The 17,942-nt window shown below is 37.8% G+C and overlaps 1 protein-coding gene across 15 annotated transcripts in view; it reads left to right on the top strand.

Moving 5' to 3' along the window:
• Gphn (gephyrin) overlaps nt 1-17,942 on the top strand; it is a 351,833-nt gene that overhangs the window by 308,995 nt on the left and 24,896 nt on the right. For all 15 annotated transcript variants that reach the window (XM_087911715.1, XM_087911713.1, XM_087911716.1 and 12 more), the window contains one exon: nt 11,235-11,322. In XM_087911715.1, the coding sequence (XP_087767841.1) occupies nt 11,235-11,322 (88 nt within the window). The remainder of the gene's footprint in view (nt 1-11,234; nt 11,323-17,942) is intronic.

Raw genomic sequence — 17,942 nt, 5'->3', positions numbered from 1 at the left:
TCACTAAGCAAATATGCCAGGTGCAACAGAATTAGTATAAGAGGTTTATTGGGAGACGGGTGTCGGGGTTCAGCCTCAGTGGGTTCATACATTTCAGGGTAGGGGTATGTGGATTAGAAATGTTAAACAGAAAGAAAACAGGTACAAAAGAAAAGAAAAGACAGAGACACAGGATGGAATCTGGAGGGCAACCCTGTGAATACTAAATCTGCCCACATTTATTTTTCATAGGCTTTATATACCCCAATCCAAAAGAGAAGGGAGAAGACAAAACACTTATTTACCATGATACAAGGAACAAAATAATCACATTCTCAATACCCAAAATATCAAGTAACCACACCCTATGTCAAAACATCTTGTTAGTAGCCATACCCTGGGCCATCCTCCTGTCATGACCTTGAAGGAGCAAGAATAGGCCTGAACTCTCTGACCTTTGGTCAAGGTGGAGCAAATCCACATCTGTGGGCTTCCACAGAAGGGGGAGAATAAAAGAGCGAAAGGCTGAGTCAGAGTGGGGACATGAGAGAGAAAAGCAGACAGGGAGACCAGGGGGAAAGTAAGAGGCAGGAAAGGCAAGAGAAGCAAGAGAGCAAGCTGTGCCTGGTAGGCAGTTTTAAGGGATGCGCATGTTATGTAGCTGATGGTGGCAAGGCCCCTGGACAGCTGATGGGATAACTGCTTCTGTGGCAGAGGCAGGCTGCTGCCAGGCTGGAATTAACACCTAGCATCCATATGGAGATTCATAGCAGGCTCCAATCCCAGGAGATCCAAAACTCTCTTTTGACATTCTTGGGCCCCGGGGGCATGCACAGTGCACATACATTCATACAGGCAAAACACTCATGCACCTAAAATAAACAAATCGCTTTTAATTTAAAATAAAAATTATTTTATTTTAAATTAATAAAATTTTAATAATAATAAAAGGCCGAGTGTTGGTGGTACACGCCTTTAATTCCAGCACTCAGGAAGCAGAGGCAGGCGATCTCTGTGAGTTCAAGACCAGCCTGGTCTACAGAACAAGTTCCAGGACAGGCTCCAAAAGCTACAGAGAAACCCTGTCTCAATAAAACAAGAGAGATGGTATTAATTGAGTTCATATCATTCCTAAAACTGATTTTAACTATTGTACTGTTTGTACCTCAGTTTAAGACACAACCCAGTGACACAGCTTCCTAACTACTGACTTGGACCTTTCGAGACTTGAATTTTTCCCTATAATTAAGTAAAATGGTCCCCCATTCTGGAAAAAGAAGGCTTCATAGAAACCTGCCACACTCAAATCCTGCTGGCTTGCTTAGCTCTGTTGCAGGCTGCTGTTTGGATTTCAACCTTGCAGCTGCTAATTTATAAAGCTCCCACTTCACATTAAAGCACAATGTGGAAGATTAACAAGTACTAAGATAGCAAATTGGATTCTTATAAAACTGACACATTTCACAGAAATGATCAAGATAGACTTCATAGTAAAGTGATTACATGGGCAAAGCCCAGTGTCTTACAGCTTCCAATTTGTGAACCCAACAGTTCTAACTTCTTAGTGTTTCCCTAATGTCCTTAAAATGGGGCTTGTCTAATCAGCAAAGGGAATTTAGATCTCAGTTTAAATGGTTCTTCTTTATAAACTGCCTACTTCTTATGAAATGAACTCAAAATGTAGTTTTAAATTTTGAATCAACAGATTTTGTCATTTATTGGAAATTTTCATTTTTCTCTTCACTAACAAAGAATATTCTTCACATTTTATTGAACATGCTTTTAATTAAAAGATAGTCTTCTCACTCTCCATGTAGTCTTCTGTAGTGGCTATTGCTATTGCCTTTCTGAATTCTTAAGCCTTGTTATAGTTGATGTTCTGTTTCAAGGAACAATGTCTAGGTAGGACTATAGCTAGAAATTTCGACCATTCTAAGATATTATTGTTGGAAAGGTTTTTATTGTAGATATGAGTGAGAATACAGACAGAGGCATCTGAAAGAGGCCAGATCAGGAAGAGACAGTAGTAGACTAAACAGGGCCAGATATAGGATTAAGCTATGAGAGGAGAGGGGGTTGGAGAATAAGAGAAGAAGACAGAGAGAGCAAAGAGTATGTGGCCTAAATGGCAGGGTTATATGGGAATGAGAAGCTGGGAAAGGAAAGCCCATGAACTGGAGGTGTTTACAGTTGGGGTAGGGTAAGAAGAGCCAGGATGTCAGCATGGACTCTGTAACAGGTATTTGAGAAACTGAGAGAGCCTGCAGGCCAGCATGCACTTTGGTATGCCAGTAGACACCACAGTCAGTCATTTTCTGGTGCTTTTGGACCTGATACTTCTGAATCTCACAAACTTTCCTAATGACCCTCAACCCAGTTCTGATTATTGTGTCTCACTCATGTATTTCATTTCTTAATATATTTTCAATTTAATCACTATATTTTAATTCAGTTAATATTATCACTACTTATTTATTGTCTTAATTTTTTGACAGGGTCTTACTATGTAGTTGTGGCTGGGCTGGCTATTGGGTTATTAGCAAATTAGGTTCTTATAAAATTGGAACATTTTGCAGACATTATCAGGATAGACTAGGCTGTGTGTGTAGACCAGGCTAGCCTCAAACTCAGAGATTCACCTACCTATCTTTAAAGTGCTGAGATTAAAGGCATGCACCTTTAACCAATTGTACTCTTTTCTGGGGAAGTCCACCTCTTCCACTCCCATCTTTATTCAGTTGCCTGTAGTTCTTAAAATGGGACTTGTCTAATCAGCAAAGGGAGTTTAGATCTCAGTTTAATTGGTTCTTCTTTATAAACTGCCTACTTCTTATGAAATGAACTTGTGAACTTCACTTTGGCATGTTCCTTGGTGTCATCCTTGTTCATCTCACATTTGGGCAGTCATACTGGTGAGACTTGATGGGTGTAGCTTCTGATAGTAGAAGACACAAGCTCAGAGCAAAATCCCTGATGTTCTGGCTCTTGGAATCTTTCTGCCACCTCTTCCACAATGTTCCCTGAGCCATAGGTATAGGAGTGTTGTGTATATGTATGCTTTGGTACTGGGCTCTACAACTCTGCATTTTGGTTGGTTTTTCTGTAATGGTCTCCATCAGCTGCAAAGAAAAGTCTCCTTGATGAGGGGTGAAGATTACACTTATCTGTGGGTATAAGAACAAATATTTATAAATTGTTGTTGGAGATTATAGTGGCTTGGTAAGTAAGTGATTGTAGATTATTCTCCAATAACCTTGAATTCAGCAGCACTGAGTAATAAGCTATGTTTCTATTATCACTTATGATTTCCTTCTTGTTAAATAGGTCTTAAGTCCAATTAGAGAAGGCTTTTGGTTACAGTCAAGGAATGTATGTCACTATTGTCCTCTTTGGTTTATCAAGCCGTGCTGGTCATTGATGTGGTTCATAGGTGCCATAGCTAGGTAGGTCTGTTGGTTACCTCCCTCCTTTGGAACATTACATGGTTGCTTAGGTACCATGAAAGTTAGTCCTGGGAGTGGGCATTGAGTTCAGTTCCTGCTCAGTTATCTCTGGATCCTGTTTCTGAAGTGTGTGGTATCTTAAACAATAGGGACTATACCTTCTACCTCTGGGGGCAACCACAGGTAACATCAATAGGCTGTATATTTTGGGAGTTTTTTGAATAGCCTTGACCAACAACTCAAAAGAGAGCTTCTGAGGCCTGGAATTAGTGTTTTATTAGGTGGTCTTTGGATCTTGGAGGAAGCACCATCAACCCAGATGAAAAAAGCTCACTAAAACTATATATGAATATCTTCATTAAAGCTATATATGTATATTTATATACAGAATTGTGTATATTATAGTGGAGGTGATGTTGTTTTGGGGGGCTTTCTTTTGTTTGTTTTTGGTTTTTCAAGAAAGGGTTTCTGTATGAAGTCCTGGCTGTCCTGGAACTCACTCTGCAGACCATGCTGGCTCCAAACACACAGAGATCCACCTTCCTCTGCCTCCCAAATGCTGGGATTAAAGGCATACCCCACCACCGTCTGGCATGGCTTTTGTTGTTGTTTTGTTTTGTTTTCTAAGGTAGTTAATACTATGCTTTCTTGTGACTTTTTTCAAATGTCCTTGTTATTATTTTATTTCTTCCTTTTCCCCTTTTCCCATTTCCCCTAGCAGAGCTGTTGCATACTGTGAGTCACCTTTACCCTCCTCCCACCTTCTCTTTTTACCTCTTTTCCCCTCCCTCAGGGCCACCCCCTTTTCCATTCTAAGCACTTTGAAATTTATAAATCCTGAACTTGGATAACAGCTCTGTCTTGATCTTGAATTTTGCAGCAGACTTCATAGTAAAGCAAAAATAATTTTCTGCTACTCAGGGCTATAATCATTTATAACAAAGACAACTTTGAGCAAATTTGAAGCAAAGGCATTTTAATGAAGCATTCAGCCTCTGAAATCAGATTTGTTGGTTAGCAGAACAAAACCTTGGCATATTCTCGAGACAGTATATTCTTCCTTCAAAAAAACTTACTAATCCATATAGTCTTCCTGAAATCACATTAATTCACTGGTAGGTATATTTTGAGACACAGTTTTCTTATACCTTTTTTTAACCTATCCTTTTAAATCAATCTCCATAATAGCTTTGGAATTAAACATTTATATTGATATTATAGCAAATAATGTAGTCTGAGAAAGGAAGAAAAAATACTACATAATATTTTATGACCATAAATAGCATGTTTTTTTAGATGGAACTAAGGAAAGGAAAGCCTGATTTTTGTGCTTCTTTAATAAGAGATTTAGAACTAAAAGACAGTGGTACTGATGTTGGTCACCATCTCCATAGTTGAAGGTGAATGTCATAACTCTACATAAAAGAAAAGATCCTCCCACCACCATTTAAGTCAAATATGTGAATGATCCTAATGTTCAGAAAGTGAGTGGAGGCTAGGGAGATGATGGCTCAGGGGTAAAGTGCTTGCCAAAAAAGCGTGAAAACTTGAAGTCTTAGCTCCAGAAACCAGGTACAAGCTGAACAGGCATGGTGACACTTGTGATCCCTTCAAGCTATCTGCAAGGCAAAATATAGAATAGGCAATCATTGAGCTCTGGGTTTAATTGAGAGACCTTCTCCATATAAAGAGTGAGAGTAATGGAGACACCCTATGTCAATTTAAGGTCTCCATTCTCAGCATGCACTCATGCTCATGCATATTCCCACACACTTGAAAACATGCATGCCTACATAGGCATTCCAACACATATTATATGAGAAAATAGTCAGTAGTTGTTGCTTATACAATTTTCAATATTCTCATAGACTCAGAATCTACCTATCTCTCTCTCTCTCTTTCTCTCTCTCTCTTTCTCTCTTTCTCTCTCTGGTTTGTTTTGGGGGTGTGTGTGGGTGTTTTGAGACAGGCTTTCTTTGTGTAGCCTTGGCTGTCCTGGAACTCACTCTGTAGAGCCTCTGTAGCCTGAGTTTCAGGCTAGCCTCAAACTCAGAGATTACCTGCCTCTGCCTCCCAAGTGGTAGGATTAAAGGCATGTGCCAACCATGCTCAGCTGACTCAGAATATCTTAGAACTAAAAGGAACCCCTAATGTTACCCAGTCCAGTAACTTTCACTTGATGGAGAATGTTAAGGAAAAGTAAAGGAAAACATCTTCCAGCTAGTCATCATGTTTTGATTATTTTAGTAAAAATAATCTTTCTGATGAGGCAGTACATTTTCTTTTTAGATGTTATTATTATAGTGTGGATGTATTTCCATGACACTGAGCTGAATCTGTTTCTTCTAAAATAAGCTGCTTCCATCTTCTATATAATGGCCTTCCAGATATTCGAATGCACAGTTCTATTTCACATTACTTATTTCCCTCTCAAAGAGTCATTTATCATCATAAAAATATTAAATGGTATGTTCTCTTTCATTCTCAGACACTATTATTTGCTGTAATATCATTATAATTGTTTATTCCCAGAGACTGATTTAAAACCAAGATTAATCTGGCACATTTACTGAATGCCTACCATGCACACAGATTTGGCAGGGCAGCCGCTGAGCCTGGATGGAACAAGAACTTGTGATGGCAGTTAGTTATATTTGCTGTCATCCTTCTCCATCCAGCTCTCACCGCAGCTTGTGACCTCTAATGCTCCTTTCTTGTTTTAACTTTGATGTTAGCAGTGCCCTGCCTTCAGTTTTGCTTATTTACGTTTGCCTTGTGAAATTCTGTCTGCCATTATTTTCAGTCTTTGATCTCTAGAAGTATTTTTCTTATAATTAACAATAAAATAGAGTTTGAGGTTCAAACTGAAAGTACTATCTTGCATATGTTTGAAATGTTATTATTCTGTTTGCTTTAGTAGGGAGTTTGTGTTAATGATTACCAGAATTTTTTTTGCTTCTATCTTAACTTTTGTTACTATTTATATAACTTTATTGTCTTTTCCTGGCTCTGTTGTTGCTTGGCTCCAGTTACCATTTGCTCTTTTATCCTTTAGTATTTTGGAAGTTACACCATTTTAGTACCCTTTGTTGTTTTCCTTCCAAATACTGATCCTCACAGACAAATACAGTCTTTCTCACTGTCATATAAAAAGGGGACACTGAATGCCCCCTGCAGACATTCTCATTTCCTGTATGCACACGTATACCAGTCAGATGAGAGCCTTAGAATACTTTTACACTCTTAATCTTTAGGTAATGCTGAGAGATGTTTTGTTAAACGCATTAAGTTTTATAATTTACTAAATTTTCTTACAGTAAGTTTCTGTAACTTAAGTTAATATTTAACAAAAAATATAGTTCTCAAATTTATTCAGTCATCATCCATTTCAGTTTAACTATGTATTTTCAGACATGAAGCCTCTCTTCTACTTTATTTACTGTCACATTTCCAGAATATTACTTGTGGTTTATTAGCTAATATTTGTATTTTTATTTCTTTTCATCCCAACTAGTCAATGACAGCTGGCTTAGTGTAAGATCTAGCATTGCATACCTTTTTCTCAGAGATATAATAATGCTTATTTATTGTTTTCTATTTTAGGGTTTTGTAGCAAACAGGTCTAAAGCCAAAGTATTTTTCCTTTCTTAGTAATTATTTCTTTCTGTCTGAATACTTGTGAAATTTTAAAATTGTCCTTGAAATTACCAAATTTTTACTAGAACTTGCTTAGGTCTATGTTTTTTCATCAGTTCTAAATAGACTTGGTAAGCCTTTTAAATTTCTATGCCCATTATTTTCAGAGTAAATTAAATCTTTCTCTTTTTCCACCCCGTCTGTTCATTTTCCCCATAATGAGATCCCTTTTGTTCTTGTGTCAGCATCTTGTCTGTTCTCTAAGTTTCTTGTTATTTCTTTCTTTGTACACATTTATAGAATGCCTAGAACTATTTCTACCACGTGATCTTCTAGGGCACAAACTTGAGTCTTTAACAAAGAGTATTCTTATCTTCATCTCTAAATTTTAACTTTTAAAAATAATAGGTTCTATGTGTTTGTTTGTACAGTTGTTCTTGTGGGAAGAGTTCAGTGTGTTACAAATGCTGGCTTGAAAATCACTCTGTAACTCAGATAGTCTAGGTCTCTCAATGGTCCAATCTTAGCCTCCCTAGTTGTGGTATTATAGGCATATTCCATCAATCTTGATTATTTCATTGGGTTTTGTCAGTTTGGCTTGGGAGTTTTGTTTGCTTTTTACAATGCTGAGCCTTGGACATAATAAGCAAGTACTCTATTACTAAACTACACTTCCTTGCCATGTTTATTGATTTAAAACATCTTTTGTTTTAAATCATTAATTAATAATTGCCACCATTATTGTTGTTAACACTGTCTAGTCTCCCAGCAATTCTGTTTCCCTGGGAACTCTTCTCAATGTTGCATTTACCCATCTGCTACCTATTTTGTGACTCAGTTTCTATTAGTTAAAAGTTAAAAAGTCAGGGACCAGTGAAATGGTATAGGAGGTAAGGGTATCTGCCACCAAGCCTGACAAACTGAATTCTGTCTTCGCAACTTCCATAGTGTGAGGAGTCAACTGACTCATAGTTGACCTTTAACCTGCATATGCAAGCCATGCCACATGCATAGAACACACACACAAATGCACACAAAAGTTAGCTGGGTATGGTAGTTAATGTAATTTCAGTACTGGTAGTAGGGAGTTAAAGGCCAGTACTAGCAACACAGTGACTGTGAGATCAGTTAGAGATACATAAGCAGACACAAGAGACTGGTAAAAGAACTATGAAGGACATAAAACATAGGAAAATACTGATATTTGTTAAATGTAAGATGAAAATTTTTAAAATTTAAAATGAGTCCTAAAAAGAAAGTAAATTCATGGCTTGGAAACAAGTCTGTCAGTTATATCTAATCAAAGTATTAGTTTCCATCAGATTTTAAGATTCGGAGTCATATTGGTTCACTTCCTATAGCTACACTAACACATCCATACCTGCAGTTTTTGATGGTCATCCCAGACAGATTTTTACCTATACCTTTTACACAAGAATCCAGTCTCCTTTTATTATATATGCCCATCAAGTAAAACTCATGCAATCATTTCTCCTTGAGCAGGGGTTGAACAAACACTTAATGAGCTCCTAGAAACCGTAGTTCCAGCCAAAGCTGCCACTTACTGTTCTGTCTCACTTACTTTGCCTCCCTAAATATCACTTTCTTTTACTGTGAAATTGGCATAATAACCATCCAGCCTAACAAGCAACATAATGAAATTCTAAGTCTTCTAGCCGTTATCATACCTGAATCTATTAAGCCATATTTTTCATGTGGACAATTGGTGATTATGTGATTACACAGCTTTTTACAAAATAGGTTTCCAGAATAATATGAAAGGAACAAGGGAAAATCAGAGCCAAAGTTTGCTTCTTTGTAGCCATCAGCTAGCCAAGACAGTCCACCTCCAAAGATGAGTCCATGATCATGTGTCATTGACGCTCTGTTTCTAAGCACTGTACAAAATTCTGTACAGCCAATGTGTTATAAATGACATAAGGCCAGGCAGTGGTGATGCACGCCTTTAATCCCAGCACTCAGGAGGCAGAGGCAGGTGGATCTCTGTGAGTTTGAGGGCAGTCTGATCTATCATGGGAGTTCCAGGAAACCCAAGACTACACAGAGAAACCCTGTCTCAAAAAATAAAAGGGGGAGGGGACCTAAGATTGGCAAAATTAACTAATGTTTCCTTGTATCAGGACAAAATTGTGTTTTGCTGATGTTCACCTGAACTACATTCTTTATGGTGCTGTTATTTCCACCACTTAACAGAATAATTTGCTGTTCTTTTACCTAAAATCAAAATCAAACTGAAAAGGACTGATGAGATCTGTTTAAAATACTCAGTACAATACAATACTTCTTCCTTGTTCACCTAACTATTAACATTAAAATCCATTTTACAAATTTTTTTTTGAGTTTTGGCTTAGTTTTGACCATGGATTCTGCCTTCAGTGAACATGAGTACTACTGTACATCTAACTGAAGAGTTGCAAATGGTCCCTATAATGGTTGAAAGAGCCTCCCACAAAGCACTTTGCAAGTTTTTATTTTCATCCCTTCTGCTTAGGAGGTTGCTTCTGAGATCCAGAACAACCCCCAAGTTGTTCTGTGATTCAAGGAAAATGACCTGCCTTTCCATTGTCACCTTTCCCGTAAACTACATGAATGTATTTAAATCTCAATTTAAGATTGTCTCCAAAATTTAAAAGAAGAAATGCCTGGCATCCTAAAATTTTTCTTTGCCAGAATTTTAGATAAATGACATCTGACCTTTCTTAGTGTTTTATACATTGTAGCATTCCATATCTGAACAGCTCCATTATCGCCACTTTACAGATAAAAAACTGAAGCCAAAGAGGTTTAGCAACTAACTCTTCTCAGGTTTAACATTTAGCAAGTAGCAGCATCAGAATTTAAGCTCAGGCAGTCTCAGTTCATCTGGCATCACTAACATTCTTGTCCCCTCCCTTATCAAGTAGTTCATTAAGGTATCAGGATATCTAGTTTTACAGACATTAGAGATTTGGGAAATTCATTCAGTCACAGTAAAAGATAACTTTATAGTCAACAAATGTTTACTCCAGTGACCTTAAGCAAAGGAAGAATTTATGGGAGGTTATAGAGTTAGCTCATGGAACTCAAGAGAAAGAATAGTTGAGACTCTAGAAGGACTAAGGGCCAGAGACAAGTTTACCCTCTTTTTCAGATGTCAGACAGACAGAAGGTAAATACTGCTGTCTTCCACAAATAAGAAGTTCTCAGAAAATGAGAGTGTGAGCTGGATATAAAGTACCTCTTCACCCTGGACCTTGGATACAGACATACATACCACGAGGGTCCTGGCCTTCTTTGCTAAACAGGAATGTGCCTAGCCTCATTCCCCAGTTTTCATCCTGTGCTGTTACTCATATAACCTTCCATCTTTTTTCTAGCCTTTCTTTTCTCAATAAAAACCTTTTGACTCTTCACAGTCCTTGGAATTCCCCTTCTACTTCCTATTTGATAGACTCTGTATTGTTAAGCTTTAGGGAACCTCTAAAATTATCTTACCCTACCTCATCATTTCTCTAGCCAAGCCATGGTCCATGCTGATCTCAAGATCACACAGGCTCAATTATTCATCCAGGCTCTGGCCAGTCCCTTTCTGCCTGTCAGAATCCAGCCCAGTTTTCAAGGCTCCAAGTCACTTGCTTCAAAGATTCTTTGTTCACTTGTTGTTTGGGTTTGTTTTTTGAGAAAGAATCTTCTGTGCTTCCCAAGCTGGCCTCAGATTTGCAGTGATCTGTCTGCTTCTGCTTCCTGAATACTGGAATAACAGACATGAACCACCACACCTGACTTTCTCTAAAGAGTGTTATGTGATCCTGACAACACCCAGGGTGACTAACTAAACTTGCATGCCCAGGAATTCCAGGGACGTGTGAGTTTCAGTACGCGGAACATTAGTAGACAGACCAAAATTCTTAAGATATCCTACAGCCCCCATTGTCTCCTCACTGTACTGCATTGTTTGGACAGAAAGCCCTGTGAAAGTGCCAGGAGCCAGTACTTCATTTTACACAAAGTCCTTTTTCCACATTACTACTTACACTCTTCACTGTAGAGACCCATTGGATTCCAGTTCACACAGAACACGTTATTATACTCACAATAATGCAAACTCAGAGGATTAGTAAAGTGTTTAGTTTTCAGTCCCTTCTTATGTTAACATAGTTGTATTTATTTTTCCAGCCCAGATGATTTACTCAACGCCTTGAACGAGGGTATCAGCCGTGCTGATGTCATCATCACCTCAGGAGGTGTGTCGATGGGGGAAAAGGTAAGACTCGTGAGATTTAGTCACTTTAATGTTTTTACTACAGACCACTACTGAGGTGTGCTGTTTTGATTTGATTTTTGCTTCTCTGATAGAACATTCTGACTCAAAGCAACATAGAGAAAGAATTTAATAACTTACATTTCCAGGTCCATCATTCAAGGAAGTGGGGACAGGAACTCAAGCAGAAGCTTAAAGCAGAAACCATGTGCTTGCAGACTCATTTACAGGCCACCTATCCAGAAAATAGTGCCACCTTGTGGGTGGGCCCCCCAAAATCAACTAATAATGAAGACAGTTCCTCACAGAAATGCTCACAGATCAACCTGATAAAGACAATTGAGTTTCTTTTTTTTTCCCCTTTGGATTTTCAAGACAGGGTTTCTCTGTAGCTTTTGGTTCCTGTTCTGGAACTAGCTCTTGTAGACCAGGCTGGCCTTGAACTCACAGAGATCCGCCTGCCTCCGTCTCCCGAATGCTGGGATTAAAGGCATGCGCCACCACCTCCCGTCTGAGCCTCATTTCAGATGATTCTAGGCTGTGTCAAGTTGACAGTTAATACTAACTAGAACTAGAACAGATGTGCATAATTCATAATAATTCATAATTAGAGTCCCACAAAGGAAAGCATGAAGGCTTTAGAAAGTGCTGGTCTTTCTAAAAGAAAAAAAAAAAAAAAACTAAGTCAGGGTGCTTACATGAGGAGAGACTAGAGGAAAATCCCACAACTTGTAGAATGCGTTTTGCTCTTTCCTTGTAAACATTTGTTTTTCACTTTTACAACATTAGGACTTCCTTTATGTTTTGCATTTATGCCCAAGATAAAGATCTATCATTCTAAAATTTGGACATGACCTCCCAGATGAAACCATCTCACCCACCATATTTTCTTATATTTTTATTTATTTATTATTTATTTTATATTCCAACTACAGCCTCTCCTCCCACTCCCTACCTTCACCTCCCTCTGCCCACACACACTCCCAGTCCACTCCTCTGTATTTGCTCAGAAAGGGGCAGGCCTCCTATGGGCATCAGCAAAGGATGACAAATCAAGCTGCCATAAGATCAAGCCCCTCCCCCTGTATTCGGGCTAGACAAGGCGATCCAGCCTGAGGAACGGGTTCCTAAGAGCACCCAATACACTATAGACAGCCCTGCTCCCATTGCCATGAGTCCCAGAAAAAGGCTGAAGCACGATTAATAAAAACTCAGAGAGAGAAATTGAGGTTCAACGTGAAGGTCAGAAAAACAAAATATCCAGTCACTGGCTCTTATCTTGACCTCAGTCCGAAAATGGCAATCCTGCCTCCAGGAATCTCAGAATGAGACTGTGTTTGAGAGCTGGCTCCTCCCATTTTATAATCTTCTCTAGGGCTGCGATTAAAGGCATGCACTACCTGGTTTCTATAGCACCTAGTGTGGCCACTGGGTTACCACTGCCTGATCTGTAAGGCTGACCAGTGGGGCAGTTTTACTCTTTGATCTTCAGGCAAGCTTTATTTACTAAAATACAATTGAAATGCCATTACAATAGTCCAAGTTACACAACTGCCACATTTATACAGAGGGCCTAGATCAGTCCTATGTAGGCTCCCTGGTTGTTGGTTCAGACTCTGTTTTTGTTTTTGCTTATGTTTTTCAAGACAGGGTTTCTCTGTAGCTTTGGCACCTATCCTGGTGGTTCAGACTCTGTAAGTTCCCATGAACCAGGTTAGTGGTTTTTCCTGTGGTGTCTCTGACTCCCCTGCCTCCTACAATCCCTCCTTCCTCTCCTCAGCAGGTCTCCTGGAACTCAAGTGGGCTCTGGGTCTCTGGACCCACCTGCACCTGGTATAAACCTGGGTAGTTACCAATCCAATCACAAGGGATGGCAGATCAGGCTATGCATCTACGGCTGCCAGGAGTCTTAGCTGGAGCCATCCTTGTAGACTGGTGGAAGTTTCCCTTGCCTCAGACTTCTGCTCAACTCCTTAAAGCCCCTCTTTCCAGTCATCTTTCTCAACACTCTCCCCCTCTGACCACCCTGCAACCTGATTCCTCAAATTCCCATGCCCACCCACCCCCAGTCCAACTAGGAGATCACCTCTATTGAGCCTTCTTGTTACCTAGGTAACAAGGGTCTGTGGATTGTAGCATGGTTATTCTTTACAATTAATATCCACTTATAAGTGAGTACATTCCATTTTCATCATTCAGTGACTGGGTTACCTCAGTATAATTTTTTTTAGTTCCATCCATTTGCATTCAAATTTCCTGATGTCATTGTTTTAAACAGCTGAGTAATATATTACATTGTATAAATATACCACATTTTCTTTATCCATTTTTCAGTTGAGGGACATCTAGGTTGTTTCCAGGTTCTGGCTATTATGAATGCTTCTGTGAACATAGCAGAGCAAGTGTCCTTGTGGTATGATTGAGCATCTTTTGGGTATATGCCCAAGAGTGGTATTTCTGGGTCTTGAGGTAGATCAATTCCCAATTTTCTGAGAAAACACCATATTGATTTCCAAAGTGGTTGTACAAGTTTACTCTCCCACCAGCAATGGATGCATGCTTCCCTTATTCCACACCCTCTCCAACATGAGCTCTCACTTGTGTTTTTGATCTTAGCCATTCTGACAAGTGCAAGATAAACTCTGAGTCATTTTGATTTGCATTTCCCTTATGGCTAAGGATAATGGAACATTTCTTTAAGTGTTTCTCAGCCATTTGAGATTTTTCGGTTGAGAATTCTCTATTTAGGTCAGCATCCCTTTTTTAAATTGGATTACTTGTTTTCTTGATGTCTAATTTCTTGAGTTCTTTATATATTTTAGAGATCATCCCTCTGTCAGATGTGGGGTTGATGAAGATCTTTTCCCATTCTGCCATTTTATCCTATTGACAGTGCTCTTTGCCTTACAGGAGCTGTTCAGTTTTATGAGGTCCCATTTATTAATTGACAGTCTCAGTGTCTATGCTACTGGTTTTCTACCCAGGAAGTTGTCTCCTGTGCCAGTGCGTTCCAGGCTGCTTCCCACTCTCTCATCTATCAGCCTCAGTGTAACTGGATTTATATTGAAGTCTTGGATATACTTGGACCTGAGTTTATTGTAGGGAGATAGATATGGATCTGATTGCATTCTTCTGCCTGTCAACATTCATTTATGCCAGCACCATTTGTTGAAGATGCTTTCTTCATTTTATAGTTTTGGCTTCTTTGTTAAAAACCAAGTGTCCATAGGTTTGTGGGTTTATGTCTGAGTCTTTGATTCAATTACATTGATCAATGTGTCTGTTTTTATGCCAATACCATGATATTCTTATTACTATGTTTTAGCTATCCTGGATTTTTTGTTCTTCTATATGAAGTTGATTATTGGTCTTTCAAGATCTGTAAAGAATTATGTTGGAATTTTGATGGGGATTATACTGCATCTGTAGATTGCTTTTGGTAAGATGGTCATTTTTACTATGTTAATCCTACTGATCCATGAGCATGAGAGGTCTTTCCATCTTCTGATATTTTCCTCAATTTCTTTCTTCAAAGACTTAAGTTCTTGTCATACAGGTCTTTTACTTGCTTAGTTAGAGTTACCCCAAGATATTTTATATTGTTTTTACCATAAGAGAGTTGTTTCCCTGATTTCTTTCTCAGCCCTTTTATCATTTGTATATAAAACAGCTACTGATTTTTTTGAGCCACTTTGCTAAAAGTATTTATCAGCTGTAGGAGTTCCCTGGTAGAATTTTTGGGACCCTTGTGTATGTATACTATCAAATCATCTGCAGATAGTGAAAGTTTGACTTTTTTCTTTTCAATTTGTATACCCTTAATCTCCTTTTTTTGTCTTATTGCTCTTGCTAGAACTTAAAGTACTAAATTGAATAGATATGGAAAGAGTGAACAGTTTTGTCTTTTTCCTGATTTTAGTGGAATTGCTTGAGTTTCTCCCTTTTAATTTTTTGTTGGCTGTCAGCTTACTGTATATTGCTTTTTATAATATAGTTATATTATATGTAGATATGTTCCTTGTATCCCTGATCTCTCCAAGACTTTTTTCATGAAGGGGTGTTGGATTTTGTCAAAGGCTTTTTCAGCATCTAATGAGATGATTATGTGGATTTTTTCTTTTAGTTTGTTTATATTGTAGATTACATTGTAGGTTTTTGTATGTTGGACCATCATCACTGCATCTCTGGGTAAAGCCCACTTGATCACTGTGGATGATCTTTTTAATATGTTCTTAGATTTGGTTTGCCAGTATTTTATTGAATATTTTTGCATCCATGCTCATGAAGGAAATTGGTCTGTAATTCTCTTCCTTGTTGACTATTTGCATTGTTTGATTGAATATTTGTGTGGTTTGGTTATCAGGGTAACTGTAGCTTCGTAAAAAGAATTTGGCAATATTCCTTCTATTTCTGTTTTGTGGACTAATTTGAGGAGTACTGGTGTTAGCTCTTATTTGAAAGTCTGGTGTGATTCTGCACTGAAACCATCTAACTCTGGGCTGCTTCTATTTCCTTAGGAGTTATAGGTCTGTTTAAATTGTTTATATGATCTTGATTTAATTTTGGTATATGGTATTTATCAATAAATTTGTCCATTTCTTTTAGATTTTTCAATTTTGTGAAATACAGATTTTTGAAGTATGACCTGATGATTTTCTGGATTTCCTCAGTGTCTGTTGTTATGTTCCCCTTTTTGTTTCAGATTTTGTCAGTTTGAATATTCTGTCTCTGCCTTTTAGTTATTTTGAGTAAGGGTTTGTCTCTCTTGTTGATTTTTCTCAAAGAATGAACTCTGTTTCACTGATTCTTTATATTGTGTTTTTTGTTTCTATTTTGTTGATTTCAGCCCTCAGTTTGATTATTTCTTGTCATCTGCTTCTTCGGGGTGAGTTTGCTTTTATTCTATAGCTTTCAGGTATGCTGTTAAGTTGCTAGTGTGCGATTTCTCCTAATTTTTCATGAAGGCACTTAGTGATTTGAACTTTCCTCTTGGCACCACTTTTATTATGTCCCATATGTTTGGGTATGTGGTGCATTCATTTTCATTGAATTCTAGAAAGTCATTAATTCCTATTTCTTCCTTGACTCAGTGGTGGTTCAGTTAAGAGTTGTTCAGTTTCCATGAGTTTGTAGGCTTTCTGTAGTTTGTGTTGTTGTTGAACTCCAACTTTAATCCATGGAAATCTGATAACATAGAGGCTATTCCAGGTTTGTTTGTTTGTTGTTTTGTGTGTGTGTGTGTGTGTGTGTGTGTGTGTGTGTGTGTGTGTGAAGATTTGCTTTGTGACCAAGTTTTGGAGAAGGTCCCATGAGGTGCTGAGAAGACGGTATATTCTTTGATGTTTGGGTGAAAAATTCTATAGATATCTGTTAGGTCCATTTGAGTCATAATATGTTAATTCCATTATTTCTCTGTTTAGTTGCTGTCTGTATGACCTGTCCATTGGTATGAATGGGGTGTTGAAGTCTCCCACTATTAAAGTGTGAGGTTTAATGTGTGATTTGAGCTTAGTAATGCTTCTTTTACAAATATGAGTGCCCTTCTATTTGGGGTATAGATGTTCAGAATTGAGACATTATCTTGGTGTATTTTAGCTTTGATATATATGAAATGTCATTCTCCATCTCTTTTGATTAATTTTGGTTTCAAGTCTATTTTGTTAGATATTAGGATAGCTACAGTAGCCTGTTTCTTTGGTCCATTTGATTGGAAAATCTTTTTCCAACCATTTACTCTTGAGTTGATACCTGTCTTTGATATTGAGGTGTGTTTCTTGTATGTAGCAGAAAGATGAATCCTGTTTTCTTATCCGTTCTGTTAGCCTGGGTCTTTTTATTAATATGAGTCCATTGATATTGAGAGATAGTAATGAATGGTGATTGTTAATTAATTCCTGCTGTTTTTTGGTGGTGGTGGTGTTGCCCACCATATTTTCTAAACTTTACCAAAATTCTTTACCTTCCCCTCCTGACAAGAAGAAACAAAGAATGGGGATTCCTTTTGCCCTTCTTTATGTAATTATCATAAAAGAAAAATGTAGAGCTCAATAAAAAATTTAAAAAGATAATTGCAATGAAAATATATATATATGTATTATTTTAGATGACTAAGTATTTTGCACATAGTATATCTTAGTCTTATATAAGTCTCAGATTAAACATTGTAGTATCACCAAGCTTGTATGTCTGAATGAAATGTTGTCTTACAATTATTGGACCCATTGAATAATGTTATTAAAATAAAATATTCCTTACTATAATAATCAAATCTATTTTGTCTCAGAAATATTTTAGGAATGTTTTGCCAGTCTATCCCTTCCTAAATTTTCATATATGTCATAGTAATAACTTAAATTTTAAAATTATAGTAATAAGATAGTTTTATCAAAATTCATATTTTCCTCATTTTTCTGAGGCAAGGTTTCATGTAGCCAGGCTAGCCTTGTACTTGCTACATAATTAAGGATAACCTTGGATTTCTGGTTCTTCTGCTTCCAACTCTAGAGTGAGATAGACATGTGCTACCATGCCTGGTTGTAAAATTCATACTTTCTAGGAGCTAGACTATAGATGATATATATAGTTACATATATGATCTTGAACCCTGCCCCCTTCAGCTATGA

This window comes from Myodes glareolus, chromosome 11 (genome assembly GCF_982192425.1).
Source record: "Myodes glareolus chromosome 11, mMyoGla1.1, whole genome shotgun sequence".
In the NCBI taxonomy this organism is placed as follows: domain Eukaryota; kingdom Metazoa; phylum Chordata; class Mammalia; order Rodentia; family Cricetidae; genus Myodes; species Myodes glareolus.
Note: the sequence above shows the minus strand (reverse complement) of the source record. Positions and strands in the feature narration are given on the sequence as shown.